This window comes from Parasteatoda tepidariorum, chromosome 7 (genome assembly GCF_982258835.1).
Source record: "Parasteatoda tepidariorum strain Cologne lab strain chromosome 7, Ptep-v5.0, whole genome shotgun sequence".
Classification (NCBI taxonomy): Eukaryota; Metazoa; Arthropoda; class Arachnida; order Araneae; family Theridiidae; genus Parasteatoda; species Parasteatoda tepidariorum.
In genome coordinates this window covers 7955185-7976709 of record NC_141761.1, presented here as the reverse complement: position 1 = coordinate 7976709, position 21525 = coordinate 7955185, and the positions used below count along the sequence as shown (strand labels likewise).

The following is a 21525-nucleotide window of genomic DNA, read 5'->3' as shown; positions in this document are numbered from 1 at the left end:
TTCTGCATAAGAAACTCAATATTTTTAATAAAATATTACAATACGCTAATTTGAAATTTAAACAATTGGTTTTAGACTCGCTTTATTGTTGCCAATTTCATCATAAATTCTTGTGACGTTTCAATTGTTAATTGTAAGTCATAAGTCGGGTATTTAATTGATCACTTTTTGACATGTTTTATTTCTGACGATTTTGATTATTATAAGAGCAGTTATTGCTGCACTTTTTCATGTAATTTGGAAAACCCCTTATTTTTAATACAATAATATTATGACATGCAAGTTTTATATTGCACATTTAAATTATCGCTATTGGGCACACTTTGTTTTTGCTACTTTTTGAAGTTATTTTTCATTATTTTTACGTCCAAGTTATTTTTCATTATTTTAACAGCAGTTTTTAGGGTGCATTATCCAGTGGTTATAAAAATTCCAATTTGTAATATGATATGCAAATTTTAAATCATACATTTAGATAATTACTTATAGACACGCTTAATTCATACTATTTCATCATAATTTAAAGCAATATTTTTTCAATTATTACAATGTTTTTTCTCATGAATTTGACGAACCTGTTATTTTTATTAAGATTATATTACGACTTGCAAGTTATTAATCGTTTATTTAAATAATCACTTTTCAATACAATTAATTTGCGTACATTACATTGTAAATGTAAGTTATTTTTCCGTAATTTTTTTGGCAGTTAGCACCATGCATTTGCACATGGCATTTAGAATTCCGATATTTTAATACAGTGTTATTGCAGCAAGGAAAATTGGAATTGAAAATTACAAGGAAAATTAAAATTAAACTGCTCACTGTATGTAGTTTTGTTTAGAAATTTTTTGTAGCTTAGAGGATTTTTCAGAAAGAAAACGTTTCCTATTTAAAATTCATAAAACCATTAAAAATTCAAAAAATATAAGTAATATCTGAAGTATAATACCAAATAAAGATGGAATCTGGTTTTGTACTACAATGATTTAATTTTTGGTTTTTGTTTAAACTCTGTAAATTTTCTTTTAAAATATATAATTTGATTTTATATTTCTTATTAAACCATAGGTATTTCGTTTAAATATTTTCAATCACAGCATTACAGTTTTTTATTTCATGTTTTAGAATTGATATTCCACCCCCGGTATTTATTTATGGGTATATATATATATATATATATATATATATATATATATATATATATATATATATATATATATATATATATATATATATATATATATATTAAAAAACGCATGTTTTTTCCTTTTTTAAATAAATTCTAAAAAATTGAAAGTAATTTTCTGAAAATACATTACTAAGTTTACTGATAAAAAATGTAGTTCTTAAAATTCTAATGTTTTCTGAAAAATTATGATGTTTGCTGCCAATTTGACTAAACCTGCAGCCTTGCCTTTTACTGAAAAGGGTTCTGCACCCGTATTTTAAAACATCTAAACTTACTTGGAATCTTTTACCAGAAATATATGTTTGAAGTGCAAAATTTTAGTCAGGTTTTAAACAATTCATTTGTGGAAGTTTATCATACAAAAATTTCTTCTCTGGTCCATTTTGATGTGATGCCTTAACAATAATGTCTTTGTGTTTGCAATTTAAACTTACTGTAAATTCTTTTGAGTTTTTTTATCATTCTTATTAATGGATTAAAAAAAAAGAGAAGTCAATATTAGCCCCGTGGCAGAATCACGTCGACATTGTTGCAGAACTTTACAGAACGTTCTTGCAGAAAGTTTTTTCTTTTGGAAAGTAAAGCATTTAGGTTTGCTTTTCTGCAGAAATTTACTGGTAAAATTTGAATCACACTTTTAAATAATCAATTTTGAAGCACTCAATTTATGCCAATATTGTAAATCCATTTTGATTGTATTTTCTGCTGTTATGGACATTGATTGGCTTTTAGATATCCTGATATATTACAGATGATATGGGGAATTCAAATTGCGCATTTGATCATTTACTTTTTAAGGCAATGATTCTATAATTTTTTTTGGCAGTTATTGCTTTTGATTTCCACTTAGTTTTTAAAACCCAATGTTTTTTATACGATATTATTTATTAAAACAATAAAATCTTTAAACGAAATATGCATATGAGTAACCCCTTTCTGAAGCTGATTCGTGTGATTTCGTCTTAGATCTGCTTTTCGGTAATTACTGCTGCAGATTTAATGATATAAAATTATTTTTTTAATGTGATGATGTTTTGCAAAATGCAATAAAGGAAGTAATTCGTGCATCCCCCCTATTTTGTTTCTTTATCTTGTCTTTTAAAAAATGGTGACTACTCAAAGCGTAATCTATGGGATATTTAACCATGATATTTCAGCTATACTAAACTATTTCATTTACTATAGCATTATTTAAATATGTTCCTTTTTTCTCTAAGTTTTTTCAGCAATTAAAACTACTATAGTTAGCCTAGTATAGCTCAGACAAGAGCACAGTAAATTTTTCCTCTAAATATATTGTGTATGATATGTACAGCGAAAACACAGGGAATTTTTTTTCCAAATTTTAACCCTGATAATAAATGAAATGCATAGTTACTTAATGATTTTACAACTGATTTTTTACAGGAAATGGAGTGTAATAATTTTTACAGGAATGAAAACAAAGCATGTTTTTCATAAAATAAATGCTATAAATTTTAGTCTGATTAGTACATAGTAAATGAATGCTTATAACAAAAGCATGCAACTTAAATAATAATTAGTCTCTAACAAACTTTATTTGTGTTAAATATCTGTTCCTAATTGGTATAACTATAAAACCATACTTACTTCATAAATTCATAAACTTTATCTACCTTAATTATTTAGATAAATAATCATTAGACTAATAAAATTTTATTTATTAAATCTAAATATGAACCGTTGAGGTTTCTTGTTTAAAGTATTCTCATTATACTTTAATTAACTTTTATCCTAACAAAACTTATCTCTGAGATATTACATAATACTGGTTGTATTTTTTATTACAAATTATAAAATTCTTTAATTTAAGAAAATATTTAATTAGTGCTGCAAATTTAATTGAAACTGGGAACAATATTAGTATGGAGCAATAACTCTTGGAAATATATTAATAATTAAATAACATTTAACTTAGACACGTGTGATAATTTTAAAACGATAACTACTTCTTGTTTAATTGTTTGAATTTTCTTGTATTCTAAAGGTGAAGTGTTTTGTTTATTGTTTGAAAAATAACTCATTAACAAAAAATCAAATTTTACAGTCTTATGAAAATATTACTGATTTTTAAAAATTTAAAATTAAATACATTTTTCTAAAAATACTAATTAACTAATTTGGTTTAAATGAAATAATAACTAATAATTTGGTTTAAATGAAATAGTTTTATGGATTAATTTCTTATTTAATTTAGAAATAAAATTTCTAGTTTTAGTTTTAAAAATAAAAAAATTTATTTCTGAGCCTATTTCAACATAGTTTAAGCCTCTATAAGACCATTCTAGTAGTGTATTAGTAAAATATTTTATGAATTGAGATTGATTTTTAAAATGAAATTATACCTAAAATTACTTTTAAAAAAAACTTTTTCCTGAATAGCTTGAGTCTGTCAGGCAATAATGAACGACTTATTACCTGAAATTAATTTTATTTTAACCCTCCTGGCGTCAAGCCCGTTATATTACGGGCTTGATTTCCATGCTGAAAGCGGCTTGCCCGTGTTTTCACGGGTTCACGATCTGCCTCTAGAGCGGCGAACCCGTCTTTTTCTCCTCTAGAATATTTCCTTCCCCCTCAACCTCCTACTGCTCACAAATTGAGAGGCGTATAAGCTGTCATCGTAAATCACTCACTGTGCTATAGTATTTCTGTTTGAATAGATGTGAATATTTTGCATTCTTTTTGATTTTTGAACCCCCACTCAAACTAAAAGTTTACCTTTAATAAACAGGTTATTTTTTTTTTTGTTCAACTTATTCGATAGATTGAATTTTATTCAATATTTATTGCTTAATTTATTATACTAAATCTTTAAATGTTTTAAATCGTTTTGTATTTTTAAATTTCAAATAATTTTCGAAAATTCATTTAATTTTAGTGTAAATGCAGCAAATTATTTCTTCTCTAAATAATAATGTAATATTTAATGAACTAATTTATGAATTTTTAATATTACCAATTTTCTATAATATTTAACTAATTTAGTTAAATTAATTAATTGTTTTTAAAAAAAAAAGATTTTTTTTGCTTACAAAATATATTTTAAAACAATTCTTGCGATTGAAGTTAACTCTAAAAACATTCTCTCCTCTTCATGTAATGTTCTGGACTTTCTCGGCGTTTGTCTAAAATCCCATCACCTATGACACTAGTTTTATTTGTGCTTTAGATTAATGATATTGAAACTTTTTCATGGATAGAGAGGAAATCGAAATTCTTTTCATTTGTAAATACGTTTTATTAAATTAGTAAAATTACAAGCTGTTAAAACTCCAAATAACTAAGTGAGTTTTAATATACCAAACATTTTTTTTCCATCCACTCAAATAATCAAATGAATTGTAAATTTTTTTGTCACTCACATTACGATATACATTTCAAAGAAAATGATTTATAGCTTGTTTTAGTAAAAACAACTAAGTTTAATAATAAATTTAAATTTTCTTAATAAATTATATTAAAAAAAATTACAAGCTGTTAAAACTCCAAATAACTAAGTGAGTTTTAATATACCAAATAATTTTTTTCCATCCACACAAATAATCAAATGAATTGTAAATTTTTTTGTCACTCACATTACGATATACATTTTAAAGAAAACGATTTATAGCTTGTTTCAGTAAAAACAACTAAGTTTAATAATAAATTTAAATTTTCTTAATAAATTATGTAAAAAAAAATTACAAGTTGTTAAAACTTCAAATAACTAAGTGAGTTTTAATATACCAAAAATTTTTTTCCATCCTTGCAAATAATCAAATAAATTGTAAATTTTTTATGTCACTCACATTACGATATACATTTTAAACAATCCGGAATTTGAAAGTTGTTGATAACGAGGGTAAATACGGTGTTGATTAAAAATAAAATCTTGGTAACAAATACCAACGGCATCGAAATGACCTTACTTTCCACTCCCCCTAATATTCCATTAATTTAACACAATCAAATTAAGTATTACAGTACTGTCATTCGTACTAGAATATTCATCTATTGGCGGTCTAAATACTAAAGTAAATAATACTTCTAGTTACGTGATGATCTTGTTAAGTTATTGAAATCGTTTTTAGAAGTTTCATTTGAAATAAGCAATAAACAAGCCTTCTTGTGATGTAAATATAATCTAGACTCCGCTTATAAGTGTTCGGATGAAGTGAGTTTCGCCTATCGCTTTCTTTCCTATTTATGATCAAAAATACTATGAAAGATGATCTAAAAGAAATGGACGTACTGTAATAAGCAGAACGTGTTACATTAAGTTAGAGAAATGTGAAATGCAGAGAAGATTTGTCACTGTATTTTCTGCGATTCTTTTCGAGAAATTCTCGACTGCAAGAAAATAATAAAACTTAAAATAAGAGCTTCAATAAATTTAGAATGAATAATAATAATATTTGGGAATAAATATGAAAGACATGATGTTTTTTTTTCATTCTTAGGAATTGTATATCTTTGAATTCATAAATGATGGTGTAATTTATTTTATAAGGCATAATGCAACCTCTTATATGTTTTTTTTTAAGTGATAACAAGTTCTTGCGCCCTACCATAATCTCAAGTATATCCATAACCCACAAGCTCCTTAAATACATTGCTAATTACTATAAATAAAATATTCTTAAAGTGTTACTCTTATAAATAGTAAATATAGTGGACAGGGAGGCAAGTTTTATTACACGAAATATTTCTTAGCACATATAATTTGAAACCATAGAGTAATACGTATAATACTTTTTTCTTTAAAAAATTTAATTTTTAAAAAAAAAATGTTATTGCAACTTTTCATTAGTTGATATGTTACAAAAATAGTGCAATAAGTTTTTATTTTTTTTGCAAATTTGAAGCTAAAGATCCCGAAAACTTTATTCCTAAATTTGATCTGCTTAAATGTATTAGTAATAATTTAAAAATAAAAAGGAAAATTAGATGAAAGATAAAATTATACTGATAACCTCGTTAGAAATACAAAATATAGCAACTTCATTAAAATTCATTTATATATAGCTTACTTTATTCAATTAAATAGTATTTATAAAATACAAACGAAGTTATGCAATAAAATATTTATTTAAATGAGAAAATGTTAAACAGGTTAATGTTAATTAAAATATCAGTTGTATTATGTTTGAAACATGTGTAAAAATTACAAATTCTCAATTGTATGATATGCTTCAAAAGTTCACAGGTTCAAGTAGTTTAAGTTCTTCCTCCGCCACCCCCCTAGAAAAGAAATCCTACCCTTATCTATTCTGAATAGAAGGAGTGACTAGTTCGATGACGTTCGACTTAAAAACCTGAATTTGCAATCCCATAGCTCATTTCCTATTATACGTCACCTATCTCTTGACTTTGAAGAGGGATGAAAGAATGGAATTCGGGGGAAAGCAATATTTATATTTTAATAGATTTTTATACTTATACACATAAGTTTTTTTTAATTTTTTTTCCAGCTAAGTTAGGTTCTATAAAGAAAAAAAAAGCAAACATATCCTACTTATAGAAATTAAATATAGACTAATGAATATAAGAATATAAAGTAATGAATATATAAACTAACGAATAAAAATATAAAATCCCATATTCATTCTATTTACCATTTCCAATTTTGAAAATATCTTCCTTTTTTTGTGTAATTCTTTTCTATGTCATTTAATTGCCATACAAAAGGTGTGCACCTTGAATAATGCATGATCGTAGTACTTTTTTATGACAAAGTATTTTTATGTCATGTTTACAGGTTGTAATTATTGTCAGTTTGTTTCACAGAAAAAGAAAAGCAGAGCAACGATTTTTTTCCGATTTTGCATGCACTATTTCTATTCTATAGGCGGAAAAAATTAGTGTTGTCAGCTAGAAGTATAGTTATTTACCTTTGAGTCTGAGACAATATTTCTAAATGGTGTCTCAGAAACATATTTGGAATAACTGATTCTATAGGTCATCATGGTGCAAAGAGTTAATTTTTTTCATGAAAAAAATTTACTTGATATTAATTATACTAAATCAATACAACCAAAAATTTTTAAAAATATGTTTATTTTTGTATATTTAAATTCTGTTACTGTGACGTACTTTTTTTACAATATATATTATTGTTTGATTTATATTGTAAAAATCATTCCCACGAAATTAAAGCAATAGACAAAATAGCAAAGAATCAATGTATTAATTCTTGAAATCAAGGATGGCGCCAGACTCTGCCCGACAAGGGGTCAAGTCTCCCCCGACTGGGGGGGCTCAAACAAATTCAAAATATTTAAATTAAAACAAATTTTATACTTTACATTTTTTTCAAGTGTGTTTCTAAGAATCTAAAATCAGTAATATTGATACCCATAATGTGCAGATTCCTTTTAATGTAAATTTAAATCAAATTTTTTTTTTCTGTTATCGATATATTTTGTATTGTATGGTGCAATTTACCATACATTGTAATCATAAAAATTACTTCTGTAATGAAGAATAGTTGTAGCAGTAACCGCTATTTCAAAAAATTTCGACACTTCTTACTCTCATAAAGCAAAAATTATTCGATAATAAAAATCAGAAATTTCATGCACATTTAACAAAGCATTTAAAGAATATTTTAATATAAAATATTATTTTTATATGCATCGATTGACTTTTGACTCATTTAAATGTTTTGCAAATAAAGTTTTAAGTACATTTTTTGCATCCACGTATTCTATCTGAAGATATCATGCCCCGTTTCGAACGAACTTCGAAATGGTTATGCCCATAAAATTGCAAAACTTCTATTTTTTTAAATTGTTACACTGTATAATTTTACGGACAAAAAAAGGGCTATTTTAATCAGGGGACTCGATGTTAATATATATTGTAAATAAATACAAAGATACTTCTAAAATTTCTCCTTGCGATTCCCTTTTCTTTTCAAAGATGCTTTTAAAGTGAACATCTATGTCCGGCAAAATGCTAATTTCTCTATTTGAGAAAAAGAGTAAGTCCATCGGCTATATAAGATTCAAACAATATAGCTTAAATTTGTAATTATTTTTAAATTTACAAATTTTAAATTTGCGTCCGAGAAACGAATATTAACTAACTTACATTTTTAAAAAAAAAAATTGCAACACATGGCTGCTGTTTGTCTGCCTATGTTTTCGTTTCTCTGCAAAGCTGAAAGCACACTTTCTACCAAGATTTCTGTTTCGCCCTGCAAAAGCGTTTTACATATTGGCATATGCCTGCAACGAATAACTTTTCACACAGTTAATTGATTATTGTTTACCACATGTCAACGCGAAACATTCTTTCCTCTACGATTTAAATTTGTTTTTGCTTTCATAGTTACGAATTTTAAGTCACAAGAAATAGACACTAAAAATTAAGAAGTTAGGGGACAAAATTTCGAAAAAAAAAATTATTTTTATTTTTCAGGACTTATTTGACCGATTTTGCTTTTTGATTGAATCGAAAAAATTTTCATACAATTGTTAAAATTCGTTTTTCCAAAGGTAATGCCATGCAAAAAATATAGTTTTAAATAGTTATAAAATATTTAATATATTTATAATATGCGTTAAAAATTCTGAATCCCGATTTTTGAAATTCCCGTGCAGTAAATGGCGACTGATGCACGTTAAATCTATCGAGTCGCAAAGTCCCCCATGTTCCCATAACAAATAAACAACACTGGGGGTACTTATCCAGGAGTTTCCTGGTCTTCTGGATTGGTTCAAAATTACAAGGCTACGGAGTTGAAATTGGGTCGGTTGTTCAACGACGGATAAAATAAAATAGCAAGATCTACAAACCTGAAACTATAGACAAACTTGTATGTTTATCCAGATCAGAATGCGTTTTTCTGTTCATTTTCGTAAATTAAAATATGGTATTGATTCTTTGTACGTGAAAATATGATTAAATCAAAAGTTAATCAAGGTGTTCCCTTTTTCCATTTCATGCACTGTACATAAAATAAGTCAATGAGAATCTGTTAGGTTGATTAATATATATTTTAGGATATTGAATATGAACAGTTTAATTGTTTTTCTGAATCAATCAACAATCTTTTTACTACTAAGAAAATAATAAAAAAGATAATAAATTAAAAATATTTTGTTACTGTTTTTTTCCGACTGCATATTTATTGCGTTGATTAAAATATAAACCTTGAATCCGAATAAGTAAATGATTTTCCTCAATTAATAGTATTTTTTTAAAAAAAAGATTAAAAAATTAAAAGAAAATTTATTTTGTTCTTATACTTTCATTTTGCTTGAAAATTTCAAAAAGAAATTACGTGATCGCATAAACCATTGATAAACACATTACATAAAAAAGAATTCGCAAAGAAGAGGACCTGTGTATCCCCTTCTCAGTTCTCCAGAAGAAAGAATAGCAGTTTGAAAGATAAGTTTCCACGAAAATGAAGATGTGTCTGTGGGAAAGGATTTCTATGGGACTTCGAAAAGTCTTCAATTTCACCTATGTCTAATCGCATCCAGTCTCTAGTTTGACAATGTACAGGTAAAGTTATGGGTAGTGCAGTGAAACTATAATTACATAGAATTTGCAATATATTTTACTAATTTTTGTTACTAATTCTTAAGAATAAATAGATAAAAAGTCAACTACAAAATTTTTTATTAGGCAAGTGTAAAAGAATTTTTGACATAATTTAGAAAAAAATGTGACCAGACTATTTTCCGGACGAGACTTTAAAATTTTCCCGATGGGAGGGGGGGGCATACCCGACAGGGGTACAAATCCCCCTCCCCTGATCCCGCCCTTGCTTGAAAAAATATTCTTGCAATGATTCTTGTACTGATATTTATTCCTTGCATGCGAAGATTAGATTAGATTTTGATTTGTTTTCATTCTTAATATTATTTTTACTATGAAAAAATATAATGAAAAATGCAGTTTTGCCTAATAACTACTAGTGTAAATAGAAATTCATATTTTTTGAAGTTTTATAAATCGCTACTAGAATACCTAACGATTTTTACTCAATCGCGTAAACGATGAATTAAAAATGGATATTTCATTTTGAAACAGTAGCGATTAACAAAAGCTTTTTCTCCCTCTCAAAGAAAAAGAGCCATTATACATGAATATATAATATCCACTGAATTGCCGTTATATTTCGTATCTATAGTACTATTATATAAGTACTATATAAGTACTATTAATTATTTTTTAAATTCAAAGATATCATTAATATGGATTAAAAAGGTAAACATGATTTGTTACTAACACGTAAATCAACGAAATTGTTCTCATCCTACATGAACTTAGAACTGAAGTAAATTAAAAAGGATGCACATTTTTTTTTTAAACTTGGCAAATGTATCTGGGAAATAACAGAAGTCAAAAGAGCTAGGAAGGAAAAAATATCAGTAGAAGGAACCTATTCAGTACCATCACAGGGGATATTGATAACAACCTTTGATGTTATATATCAACGTTATCATTGTCAAAGCTCAAAGGACAAGAAAAAGTGTAATTTAACCTGAAAGCAATAATCTTATCAGTAAAAATGTCTTCTTCATTGCTTGATATTTCAGAGGAAAGTGCAATGTTGACTACAGTTCAAAAATGACTTTCTTAAAAGTGAATCACATACGCGATTCATCCATCAAACTGTTATGACCCACCTGGACCTCCTAGACCGATAATCACCCCTTTTAACCACAAATTGAAGCAGAAGGGGGAAAGCATACCTTTTGTCCGACCCTCGACACTTTTGGTAGCATCTATCTAAAATGTGTCTGCCGCTTGAAGTAAGAAACTAAGAGAGAGGGGAAACGCCAGGAGGGTTAAAGACCATTTTTTATTTATTTTGTGATGGGCGACATTTTCAAAATTTTACAGAAATATTCTCTAAGTTATATTTAAAACTTTTATACTCATGAACAACCGAATTTATTATTAAGTGTAATAACTTATACCTAAAATTACTTTTGAAAATAACTTATTCTTGAATAGCTTGCGTCGTTCAGGTAATAATGAATAACTTATTTCTTGAAATTAATTTTATTTTGAAGACCATTTTTTATCTATTTATTTTCTGATGAGGGACGTTTTCAAAATTTCAGAAATATTCTCTAAGTAGTATTTGAACTTATAAATAACCGAATTTATTAATTGTGTATTTATAACTACAAATGAACTCTATGAGAAGTGATCAAATGAATGAATACAAGAAAAAAAAATGGCTACCAAGTGTTGATCTCTTATTAACCCCCATGCTAAATTTTCTGTTACCCACCTTTCTTTTAACAAAGCCCTTCATTGGTATATATATGAATGACCAAAATCAAAAGAATGTGAACCGGTGAATGTCAACAATAACACTGTCGCTTTGGTGAATGTCCGAAATATTTGTTATATCATATTTTATGTAAATTTATTTGTTGATTTTATTATACTTTTTCGATATTTTAATATCTGCTGAGGACAAATTAGTGTAGCGGTTAAATGCATACTGGGCGCTGGACCTCAGAAAAACATTGAGGTAGGGCATACCGGGCACTTAACTAGACCTAAGTATATATTTTAGACGTTTTAACAAAGCGACATTCACAACCACCCATTTCGGTCATTCACAGTAACATATATATATATACATATATATATATATATATATATATATATATATATATATATATATATATATATATATATATATATATATATATATATATATATATATATATATATATATATATATATATATATATATGTATATATATATATATATGTATATATGTATATATATATATATATGTATATATATATATATATGTGTGTGTGTGTGTGTTTTTTTTCTTTGTAGTTATTAGCATATGACCTCTTAAATCATAAGTGGGATGTATACTTCCCATGGCCTTACAAAGGGTTAAAGTTGTTTTCTGTTAATTGGACTCTTTGAAGAAGAAAAAAGTATGGAGTAGAAAAGAAAAGGAAGCCAAAGTGCGTTTGTGCATAACAAATTTCAGAACCCATTTTGATTATCCAAAGTACCTAGTGATCAGAGATAGCGCACAAGTAGTGAAACTCTTGTAGTCGCTACTTTTTTTCATAGTTTGTAACATAGTGAGCTACTTTTTTAAAATAGAGTAATTAGTAGTGCAATACGAAAAAAAACGGTAGTTTTGTAGCAATACCTGGAAACTACTTTTAACGATAGTTTAGTAAAGAAACACGGGTTCGACGCCGCAAATGTTTCGAATTTGAAGGGTGCAAATCTTCGCGTGTCCGTCAATGGATGCAATGAAAACGACCCTATGGTTTCAGCTAAGCGTTGAAAGGAATTACGTATTTAAAATCACGTGTGACTTATATTTAAACTAGCCATTACGAAAAATAGATAATTTATTGCTTTGGTCATACTTTCACCTACGAATGCGCACTCTTGAAACATTGATGTTATTTCAAAGGAAGAGAACGTATTTCGTTATACTTAATTTCTCAGAGGAAATAAAAAAGCATTAAACAATTCAAAAATTTCAAGTAATTTAATAATTTCGTGTTTCTTAAATTAAATATTCGTTGTCGGAAAAGGCATAAAAAGTTGAAGATCAAATGAACATTTTCAAACAAAACTTTTCGAATAACCAACTGGCTCATGTAAACATGAATGATTATATTTCTTAAATAATTACATTTACATTTAATGTAAATTCGTCTCCTTAAAGCTGTGAAGTAGTTACTACAATTCCAAAGTAGTTTTTTGTAGTCACTTCGTTTAAAAAAAGAAGTTGTGGTTAACTACATTTGTAACAATGTAGTTGTAGTATACTAAGAAAATAATTTGGTTTTTCCGACCACTGAAAGTATCCATATGAAAAAGCAGGGTGCTTAGCGTTTTTAAAAAGTGCTTATTTTTGATTTGCATTTTTTAAAGGCCCTTAAAGATGCTTTTTTATTCGAGGTCTGTAAAAAGTGCTTAATTTTCTATGTTTCAAATAGAGGTTTTTTCCTTGCCTTGTCGATTGTCGTCACAAATTACAGAAAAAAGCAGGATTTTTGCAATTTTCTCTGCAATATTTATCAAAAAATAGTTATTTTATCATGGTTATGTAAAGTTTTTGAATTTTGCTGATTTTATGTTTATAAATTTAGAACTTGAAATGATAGAAAGAAATAACTTATATTTTTGCACACATCCTAATTATTATTATTATTTTTTTGGAAAGTGATTAAAAATGTTTTCTGAGTGCTTCAAGTGTGCTTATTTTTTGTTGAAAAATCTGGCTATGCACCCTGAAAAGGTTTAGATAATCCGTATTCTACTGTAATATTTACTATTGAGTTTTTCAAGCTGTGAGAATATTAATTTCTATGATTCTTTTTTTAGGTATGCTATTTACATTCCTTTGTTTCTGCCAATCAGTATTCCAGTGCTGATGTCTCTCACCTATTTATGGAAGTTTTGGAATGAACTAAAACACAAATCGAAACACGATTAATATTTAAGGATTATTTTTCTTGTTATTTGCAATATGTGCTGTCTTTTCACATAATAAAAATAAATTCTTTATTAGTTGCTTTATTATTATTTGCATAGATGCAACCAGAGCTGCAAACTCTCTTGTTGAAAGGTTCTACACCAACTTATTCTCTATTAATATTTTCATAGAATTCTCAAAAAATATTAATACTATATCTGAATAAATATTAACTTCAAATGATATATTTTTCTATTTTCTTTATATACAGTGTCTAAAATAAAAAAAGATATCACCCTGAATAACTTTCCTTCTAATGATCAGATTTTCATATGAGTCAATCTTAATGGTTCGTAACGTTGAATTCAATTATGCTCATTAATTAGTGCTAACTATGAATTGATTTACAGAATCAGACATAAAAACATACTTTCTCTGAAGAAACATATATTTTTTTGTTCTTGTATTTTGAAGTTCAAAATACATTTATTTTTTTTTTGGAGAAAATTAATTATGGTTAGTAAATAATTTTATAGAGGGCTAATTTATTAAAAATTTATTGCACAAACATCACCAATCGCCTATTTTTTATGCATATGGGGGTATATATTCCAATATACATATATATATATGTATGTACCTATATCAAAATAATCGGCAAGTTTTGGCCAATTAAAAATCTTAAAAAAGTGGCTAAATGGGCTTGAAAGAAAGTGGACTAACAGGAAGGGAATAACATGTGGCTATTCCCGGGCAAACCTCTACATGTTTGATTCTAAAATTTTGCAAGTTAAAAAACCCTTTGGCATCTAAGCACTGATTGTTGATACGCACAGGTACTGTTACGGAAATATTCTCATAGCACTAGAATCAGAAGTATATATTTCACTACGTCTTCAACAAGCGCTGGAATAATGCATTTAAAATGACGAAACATACAAAAAGTAGCATTCCAAGAAGAATTTCGAATTAATATTTAACAATGCTTTTACGTCTGAAGTTCATTTTTGCTTAAAAACTTTATTAAGACAAATTATTTTTCCTCACGAAACAGTGCGAATTTTCAGCACACGTTTTCAAAAACAAGTAAATATTTCAAACAAATATAAACAAAATATACGAATTATTGAATAAAATAAATTATTTTGAGTTAATTTTTTTGGTCATCTTACCTAACGTACATGTTCTCTCTTTCTATTTAGATTTTAAAAGCCCAAATAAATGAGAAAAATATTTTTTATCGAGCATTGTGATAAATTTTTACGAACTAGTTGTGTTTATGACCATTTTTATTACTTATTAGTAGTAGTGTGAATTAATCTTAATAGTTTTCTGGTGTATAGTGAAATCCAATTAAGGGTCTACCCATAAACTAAGTACTTACAATGTTTGTTTGCATTTATCCTCACATTTCCGACTATTTATTTCTACTAAAAAACAAAACATCAAAATTAGCAAAATTTATGACTATTAATAGATTATATACTCTGTAGTCGCAGCTAATAATTGGGTGCTTGCACTTCCAGAAGAAAAAGACAACCAATATCTATCAGCCGTATGTCGTATTAACGCTGAGCTAAGTTTCTCTACATAACTCGTTTATTAATGTTACGTTAATTAAATACAGAGGTATATAAATACAAACGTCACGTTTCAACAGCCAATCAGGATCGCACTAAGTCACTTGCAGGTATCCTCAGGGCAGGATTGCCCACTAAGCATGTGAGTAGAGCACTTGAGGTAAAGTAGGCTTCACGAAGCACCAATCTTTTTAATAAATATATTTTTTTCCTGGGCCTTTTTAACTGCACCATTTTTTCCACGTACCCTTTTCTTACGGACCTTCTTTTACGTCTACCGAAATTTGATCATAACCCAGAAGACAAGGAAACATCTAGATCAAGCATTGAGACAAACTGGTCTACCTGGAGAACTTTTTCATGGAATTCATCCTCATTTGCGTTACATGAAGAGGGAACTCAAATGATGAAATATTGTGTGAAAGTACATTAGTCCCTATTATATTGGGTGGAAGAAGAAGAAAAAAAGCACCTCGTTTGTAATTATATGGATTTAACAATTCATTCTGTTAAATCAAAATTTAGTATACTTAAAAATGAAAGAAATATAAATATTTGAAAGACATTAGATATTTTTAAAATTATTTACTTTTTAGAAAAATGTACCTGCCACCTTTTTCAATTTATCAGGAGATTTTAACACTTCAAGAGACATAAAATGGTGGTATATTTAATTTTTTAACATGAAACTTCGCGTTTATATATATGTGTTAAAAAATGAGAGAGAAGTTGATCACCCCATCGTCAGCTAGAAACATTAAACATAAATGATTGAGCCCTCAAATCAAAAACAGTTGTAATGTATCTACCACTACAAAAATATAATTCCAATTCACTACTATATAAGTCATGTTAACTCGATTCTATGGTGGGGTAGGTTTTCATAGATGAAGGTTAACATAGTCGATAGCTACCATCCCCTAATTGGTGACCCAGACTTGATGCGAATACGCATACCTTGACAGTAACGCCCACTTCGATTTGAACTACTTCGATGGATGGTCCACATTGAACAGTTGACTTTCTACTTGTGACATGAGGCGCCCACACGTCACACCCCGTAACTCCCTAAAATATTAACCTATAAATTTCAACCTCGGCCCGAAATTAGAGTTCAATGTAACAAACAATTGTACCAAAGGAATTTTTCATAGACCAGTTAGTGGGTCCACAATGGGCCAAAATATGTTTTGTTGACTAACCGGGAGGAGGTGCTTTAAGCTAAATATACGCGGGGCTGGTATGTGAAGCGTGGCGCAGTTCGTAGCGCAGTGCACAAGGTTGATATTTGGTCCCGGAAAACCTGGGTTCAAAACCTTGCAAGGGTCGATTTTAAATTTTTTTTATTTATTTTATATTATGTTTTTTAATATGCTTTTCGACAATTTAACGTGAATCAAGTGTTCTGTATATAGAAATAACTATTTTTCCTTTATTAAATAGCGAATAATAGCTAATAAACTGAAAAATTTTGGAAAATTTTTATTTATTTTACTTAATATTATTTTTTTTTATCTTCTTTTACAATATTTTGAAGTGAATAAAGTGTTCTATAAATGAAAAGAGTAATTTTTCTTTGCTAAAGAGCGAATAATGGCTGAAAGACGGACAAAAGTCGTATCAGGAGGCACACACACATCACACCCCGTAACTCCCTATAATATTGACCAATAAATTTCAAACTCGGCATGAAACTAGAATCTAATGTAACAAGCAATTGTACAAAAATAATTTTTTTATAGACTAATTAGTGGACCCACAAATGGTCAAAATGAGTTTTGTTGATTAACCGGGAGTATCTGTATTAAGCTAAATATTCGCGAGGCGGTCATGTGAAGCGTGGCGCAGTTGGTAGCGCTTTGAGCAAGGTTGATGTGTAGTCCCGGAGGTCCAGGGTTCGAAACCCTGTGAGGGTCAATTTTAAATTTCTTTCATTTATTTTATATTATTTTTTTAAAAATACTTTTCGATATTATAACGCGAATCAAGTGTTCTGTACTTAAAAATAATTTTTTTCTCTTTGTGAAATAGCGAATAATAGCTAATAAACGAATAAATTTTGGATAATTTTTATTTATTCATTTATTTTATTTAATGTAATTTTTTTAAGCTTCTTCTCCAATATTTTTAAGTAAGTAAAGTGTTCTATATATGAAAAGAATTATTTTTCCTTGTTAAAGAGCGAATAATGGCTGAAAAAGGGACAAAAGTCGTATCAGGAGGCATACACACATCACACCCCGTAACTCCCTATAATATTGACCTATAAATTTCAAACTCGGCCTGAAACTAGAGTCTAATGTAATAAACAATTGCACAAAAATAATTTTTTATAGACTATTTAGTGGGCCCACAAATGGCCAAAATGAGTTTTGTTGACTAACCGGGAGTAGGTGTTTTAAGCTAAATATTCGCGAGGCTGCCATGTGAAGCGTGGCGCAGTTGGTAGCGCTTTGAGCAAGGTTGATGTGTAGTCCCGGAAGTCGAAACCCTGTGAGGGTCGATTTTAATTTTTATTCATTTATTTTACATTATTTTTTTAAAAATACTTTTCGATATTATAACGCGAATCAAGTGTTCTGTATATAAAAATAAAAAATTTTTCTTTGTGAAATAGTGAATAATAGCTAATAAACGAATAAATTTTGGATAATTTTTATTTATTCATTTACTTTATTTTATGTTATTTTTTTAACTTCTTTTTCAATATTTTTAAGTGAATAAAGTGTTCTATATATGAAAAGAATTATTTTTCTTTCTTAAAGAGCGAATAATGGCTGAAAAAGGGACAAAAGTCGTATCAGGAGGCATACACACATCACACCCCGTAACTCCCTATAATATTGACCTATAAATTTCAAACTCGGCCTGAAACTAGAGTCTAATGTAACAAACAATTGCACAAAAATAATTTTTTATAGACTAATTAGTGGGCCCATAAATGGCAAAAATGAGTTTTGTTGACTAACCGGGAGTAGGTGTATTAAGCTAAATATTCGCGAGGCTGCCATGTGAAGCGTGGCGCAGTTGGTAGCGCTTTGAGAAAGGTTGATGTGTAGTCCCGGAAGTCCTGGGTTCGAAACCCTGTGAGGGTCGATTTTAAATTTTATTCATTTATTTTATATTATTTTTTTAAAAATACTTTTCGATATTATAGCGCGAATCAAGTGTTCTGTACTTAAAAATAACTATTTTCTCTTTGTGAAATAGCGAATAATAGCTAATAAACGAATAAATTTTGGATAATTTTTATTTATTCATTTATTTTATTTAATGTAATTTTTTTAAGCTTCTTCACCAATATTTTTAAGTGAGTAAAGTGTTCTATGTATGAAAAGAATTATTTTTCTTTGTTAAAGAGCGAATAATGACTGAAAAAGGGACAAAAGTCGTATCAGGAGGCATACACACATCACACCCCGTAACTCCCTATAATATTGACCTATAAATTTCAAACTCGGCCTGAAACTAGAGTCTAATGTAACAAACAATTGCACAAAAATAATTTTTTATAGACTAATTAGTGGGCCCACAAATGGCCAAAATGAGTTTTGTTGACTAACCGGGAGTAGGTGTATTAAGCTAAATATTCGCGAGGCTGCCATGTGAAGCGTGGCGCAGTTGGTAGCGCTTTCAGCAAGGTTGATGTGTAGTCCCGGAAGTCCTGGGTTCGAAACCCTGTGAGGGTCGATTTTAATTTTCATTCATTTATTTTACATTATTTTTTTATAAATACTTTTCGATATTATAACGCGAATCAAGTGTTCTGTATATAAAAATAAAAATTTTTTCTTTGTGAAGTAGTGAATAATAGCTAATAAACGAATAAATTTTGGATAACTTTTATTTATTCATTTACTTTATTTTATGTTATTTTTTAAAATTCTTTTTCAATATTTTTAAGTGAATAAAGTGTTCTATATATGAAAAGAATTATTTTTCTTTGTTAAAGAGCGAATAATGGCTGAAAAAGGGACAAAAGTCGTATCAGGAGGCATACACACATCACACCCCGTAACTCCCTATAATATTGACCTATAAAATTCAAACTCGGCCTGAATCTAGAGTCTAATGTAATAAACAATTGCACAAAAATAATTTTTTATAGACTAATTAGTGGGCCCACAAATGGCAAAAATGAGTTTTGTTGACTAACCGGGAGTAGGTGTATTAAGCTAAATATTCGCGAGGCTGCCATGTGAAGCGTGGCGCAAATGGTAGCGCTTTGAGCAAGGTTGATGTGTAGTCCTGGAGGTCCTGGGTTCGAAACCCTGTGAGAGTCGATTTTAAATTTTATTCATTTCTTTTATATTATTTTTTTAAAAATACTTTTCGATATTTTAACGCGAATCAAGTGTTCTGTACTTAAAAATAACTATTTTCTCTTTGTGAAATAGCGAATAATAGCTAATAAACGAATAAATTTCGGATAATTTTTATTTATTCATTTATTTTATTTAATGTAATTTTTTTAAGCTTCTTCTCCAATATTTTTAAGTGAATAAAGTGCTCTATATATGAAAAGAATTATTTTTCTTTGTTAAAGAGCGAATAATGGCTGAAAAAGGGACAAAAGTCGTATCAGGAGGCATACACACATCACACCCCGTAACTCCCTATAATATTGACCTATATATTTCAAACTCGGCCTGAAACTAGAGTCTAATGTAACAAACAATTGCACAAAAATAATTTTTTATAGACTAATTAGTGGGCCCACAAATAGCATAAATGAGTTTTGTTGACTAACCGGGAGTAGGTGTATTAAGCTAAATATTCGCGAGGCTGCCATGTGAAGCGTGGCGCAGTTGGTAGTTTTTTCAGCAAGGTTGATGTGTAGTCCCGGAAGTCCTGGGTTCGAAACCCTGTGAGGGTCGATTTTAATTTTTATTCATTTATTTTACATTATTTTTTTAAAAATACTTTTCGATATTATAACGCGAATCAAGTGTTCTGTATATAAAAAAAATTTTTTTTCTTTGTGAAATAGTGAATAATAGCTAATAAACGAATAAATTTTGGATAATTTTTATTTATTCATTTATTTTATTTAATGTAATTTTTTTAAGCTTCTTCTCCAATATTTTTAAGTAAGTAAAGTGTTCTATATATGAAAAGAATTATTTTTCCTTGTTAAAGAGCGAATAATGGCTGAAAAAGGGACAAAAGTCGTACAGGAGGCATACACACATCACACCCCTTAACTCCCTATAATATTGACCTATAAATTTCAAACTCGGCCTGAAACTAGAGTCTAATGTAACAAACAATTGCACAAAAATAATTTTTTATAGACTATTTAGTGGGCCCACAAATGGCCAAAATGAGTTTTGTTGACTAACCGGGAGTAGGTGTTTTAAGCTAAATATTCACGAGGCTGCCATGTGAAGCGTGGCGCAGTTGGTAGCGCTTTGAACAAGGTTGATGTGTAGTCCCGGAGGTCCTGGGTTCGAAACCCTGTGAGGGTCGATTTTGAATTTTATTCATTTATTTTATATTATTTTTTTAAAAATACTTTTCGATATTATAGCGCGAATCAAGTGTTCTGTACTTAAAAATAACTATTTTCTCTTTGTGAAATAGCGAATAATAGCTAATAAACGAATAAATTTTGGATAATTTTTATTTATTCATTTATTTTATTTAATGTAATTTTTTTAAGCTTCTTCTCCAATATTTTTAAGTGAGTAAAGTGTTCTATATATGAAAAGAATTATTTTTCTTTGTTAAAGAGCGAATAATGACTGAAAAAGGGACAAAAGTCGTATCAGGAGGCATACACACATCACACCCCGTAACTCCCTATATTATTGACCTATAAATTTCAAACTCGGCCTGAAACTAGAGTCTAATGTAACAAACAATTGCACAAAAATAATTTTTTATAGACTAATTAGTGGGCCCACAAATGGCCAAAATGAGTTTTGTTGACTAACCGGGAGTAAGTATTTTAAGCTAAATATTCGCGAGGCTGCCATGTGAAGCGTGGCGCAGTTGGTAGCACTTTCAGCAAGGTTGATGTGTAGTCCCGGAAGTCTTGGGTTCGAAACCCTGTGAGGGTCGATTTTATCTTTTATTCATTTATTTTACATTATTTTTTTAAAAATACTTTTCGATATTATAACGCGAATCAAGTGTTCTGTATATAAAAATAAAAATTTTTTCTTTGTGAAATAGTGAATAATAGCTAATAAACGAATAAATTTTGGATAATTTTTATTTATTCATTTACTTTATTTTATGTTATTTTTTTAACTTCTTTTTCAATATTTTTAAGTGAATAAGGTGTTCTATAAATGAAAAGAATTAT

At 28.5% G+C, this 21525-nt stretch overlaps 1 protein-coding gene across 2 annotated transcripts in view; it reads left to right on the top strand.

Moving 5' to 3' along the window:
* The window catches only part of PIG-S (phosphatidylinositol glycan anchor biosynthesis class S), a 57609-nt gene extending 43879 nt beyond the window's left edge, over nucleotides 1–13730 (top strand). For both annotated transcript variants that reach the window (XM_021146476.4, XM_071182927.2), the window contains one exon: nucleotides 13545–13730. In XM_021146476.4, coding sequence (XP_021002135.3) covers nucleotides 13545–13656 — 112 coding nt within the window. In that variant the 3' untranslated portion in view covers nucleotides 13657–13730. The remainder of the gene's footprint in view (nucleotides 1–13544) is intronic.
* Nucleotides 13731–21525: the final 7795 nt, after the last annotated feature.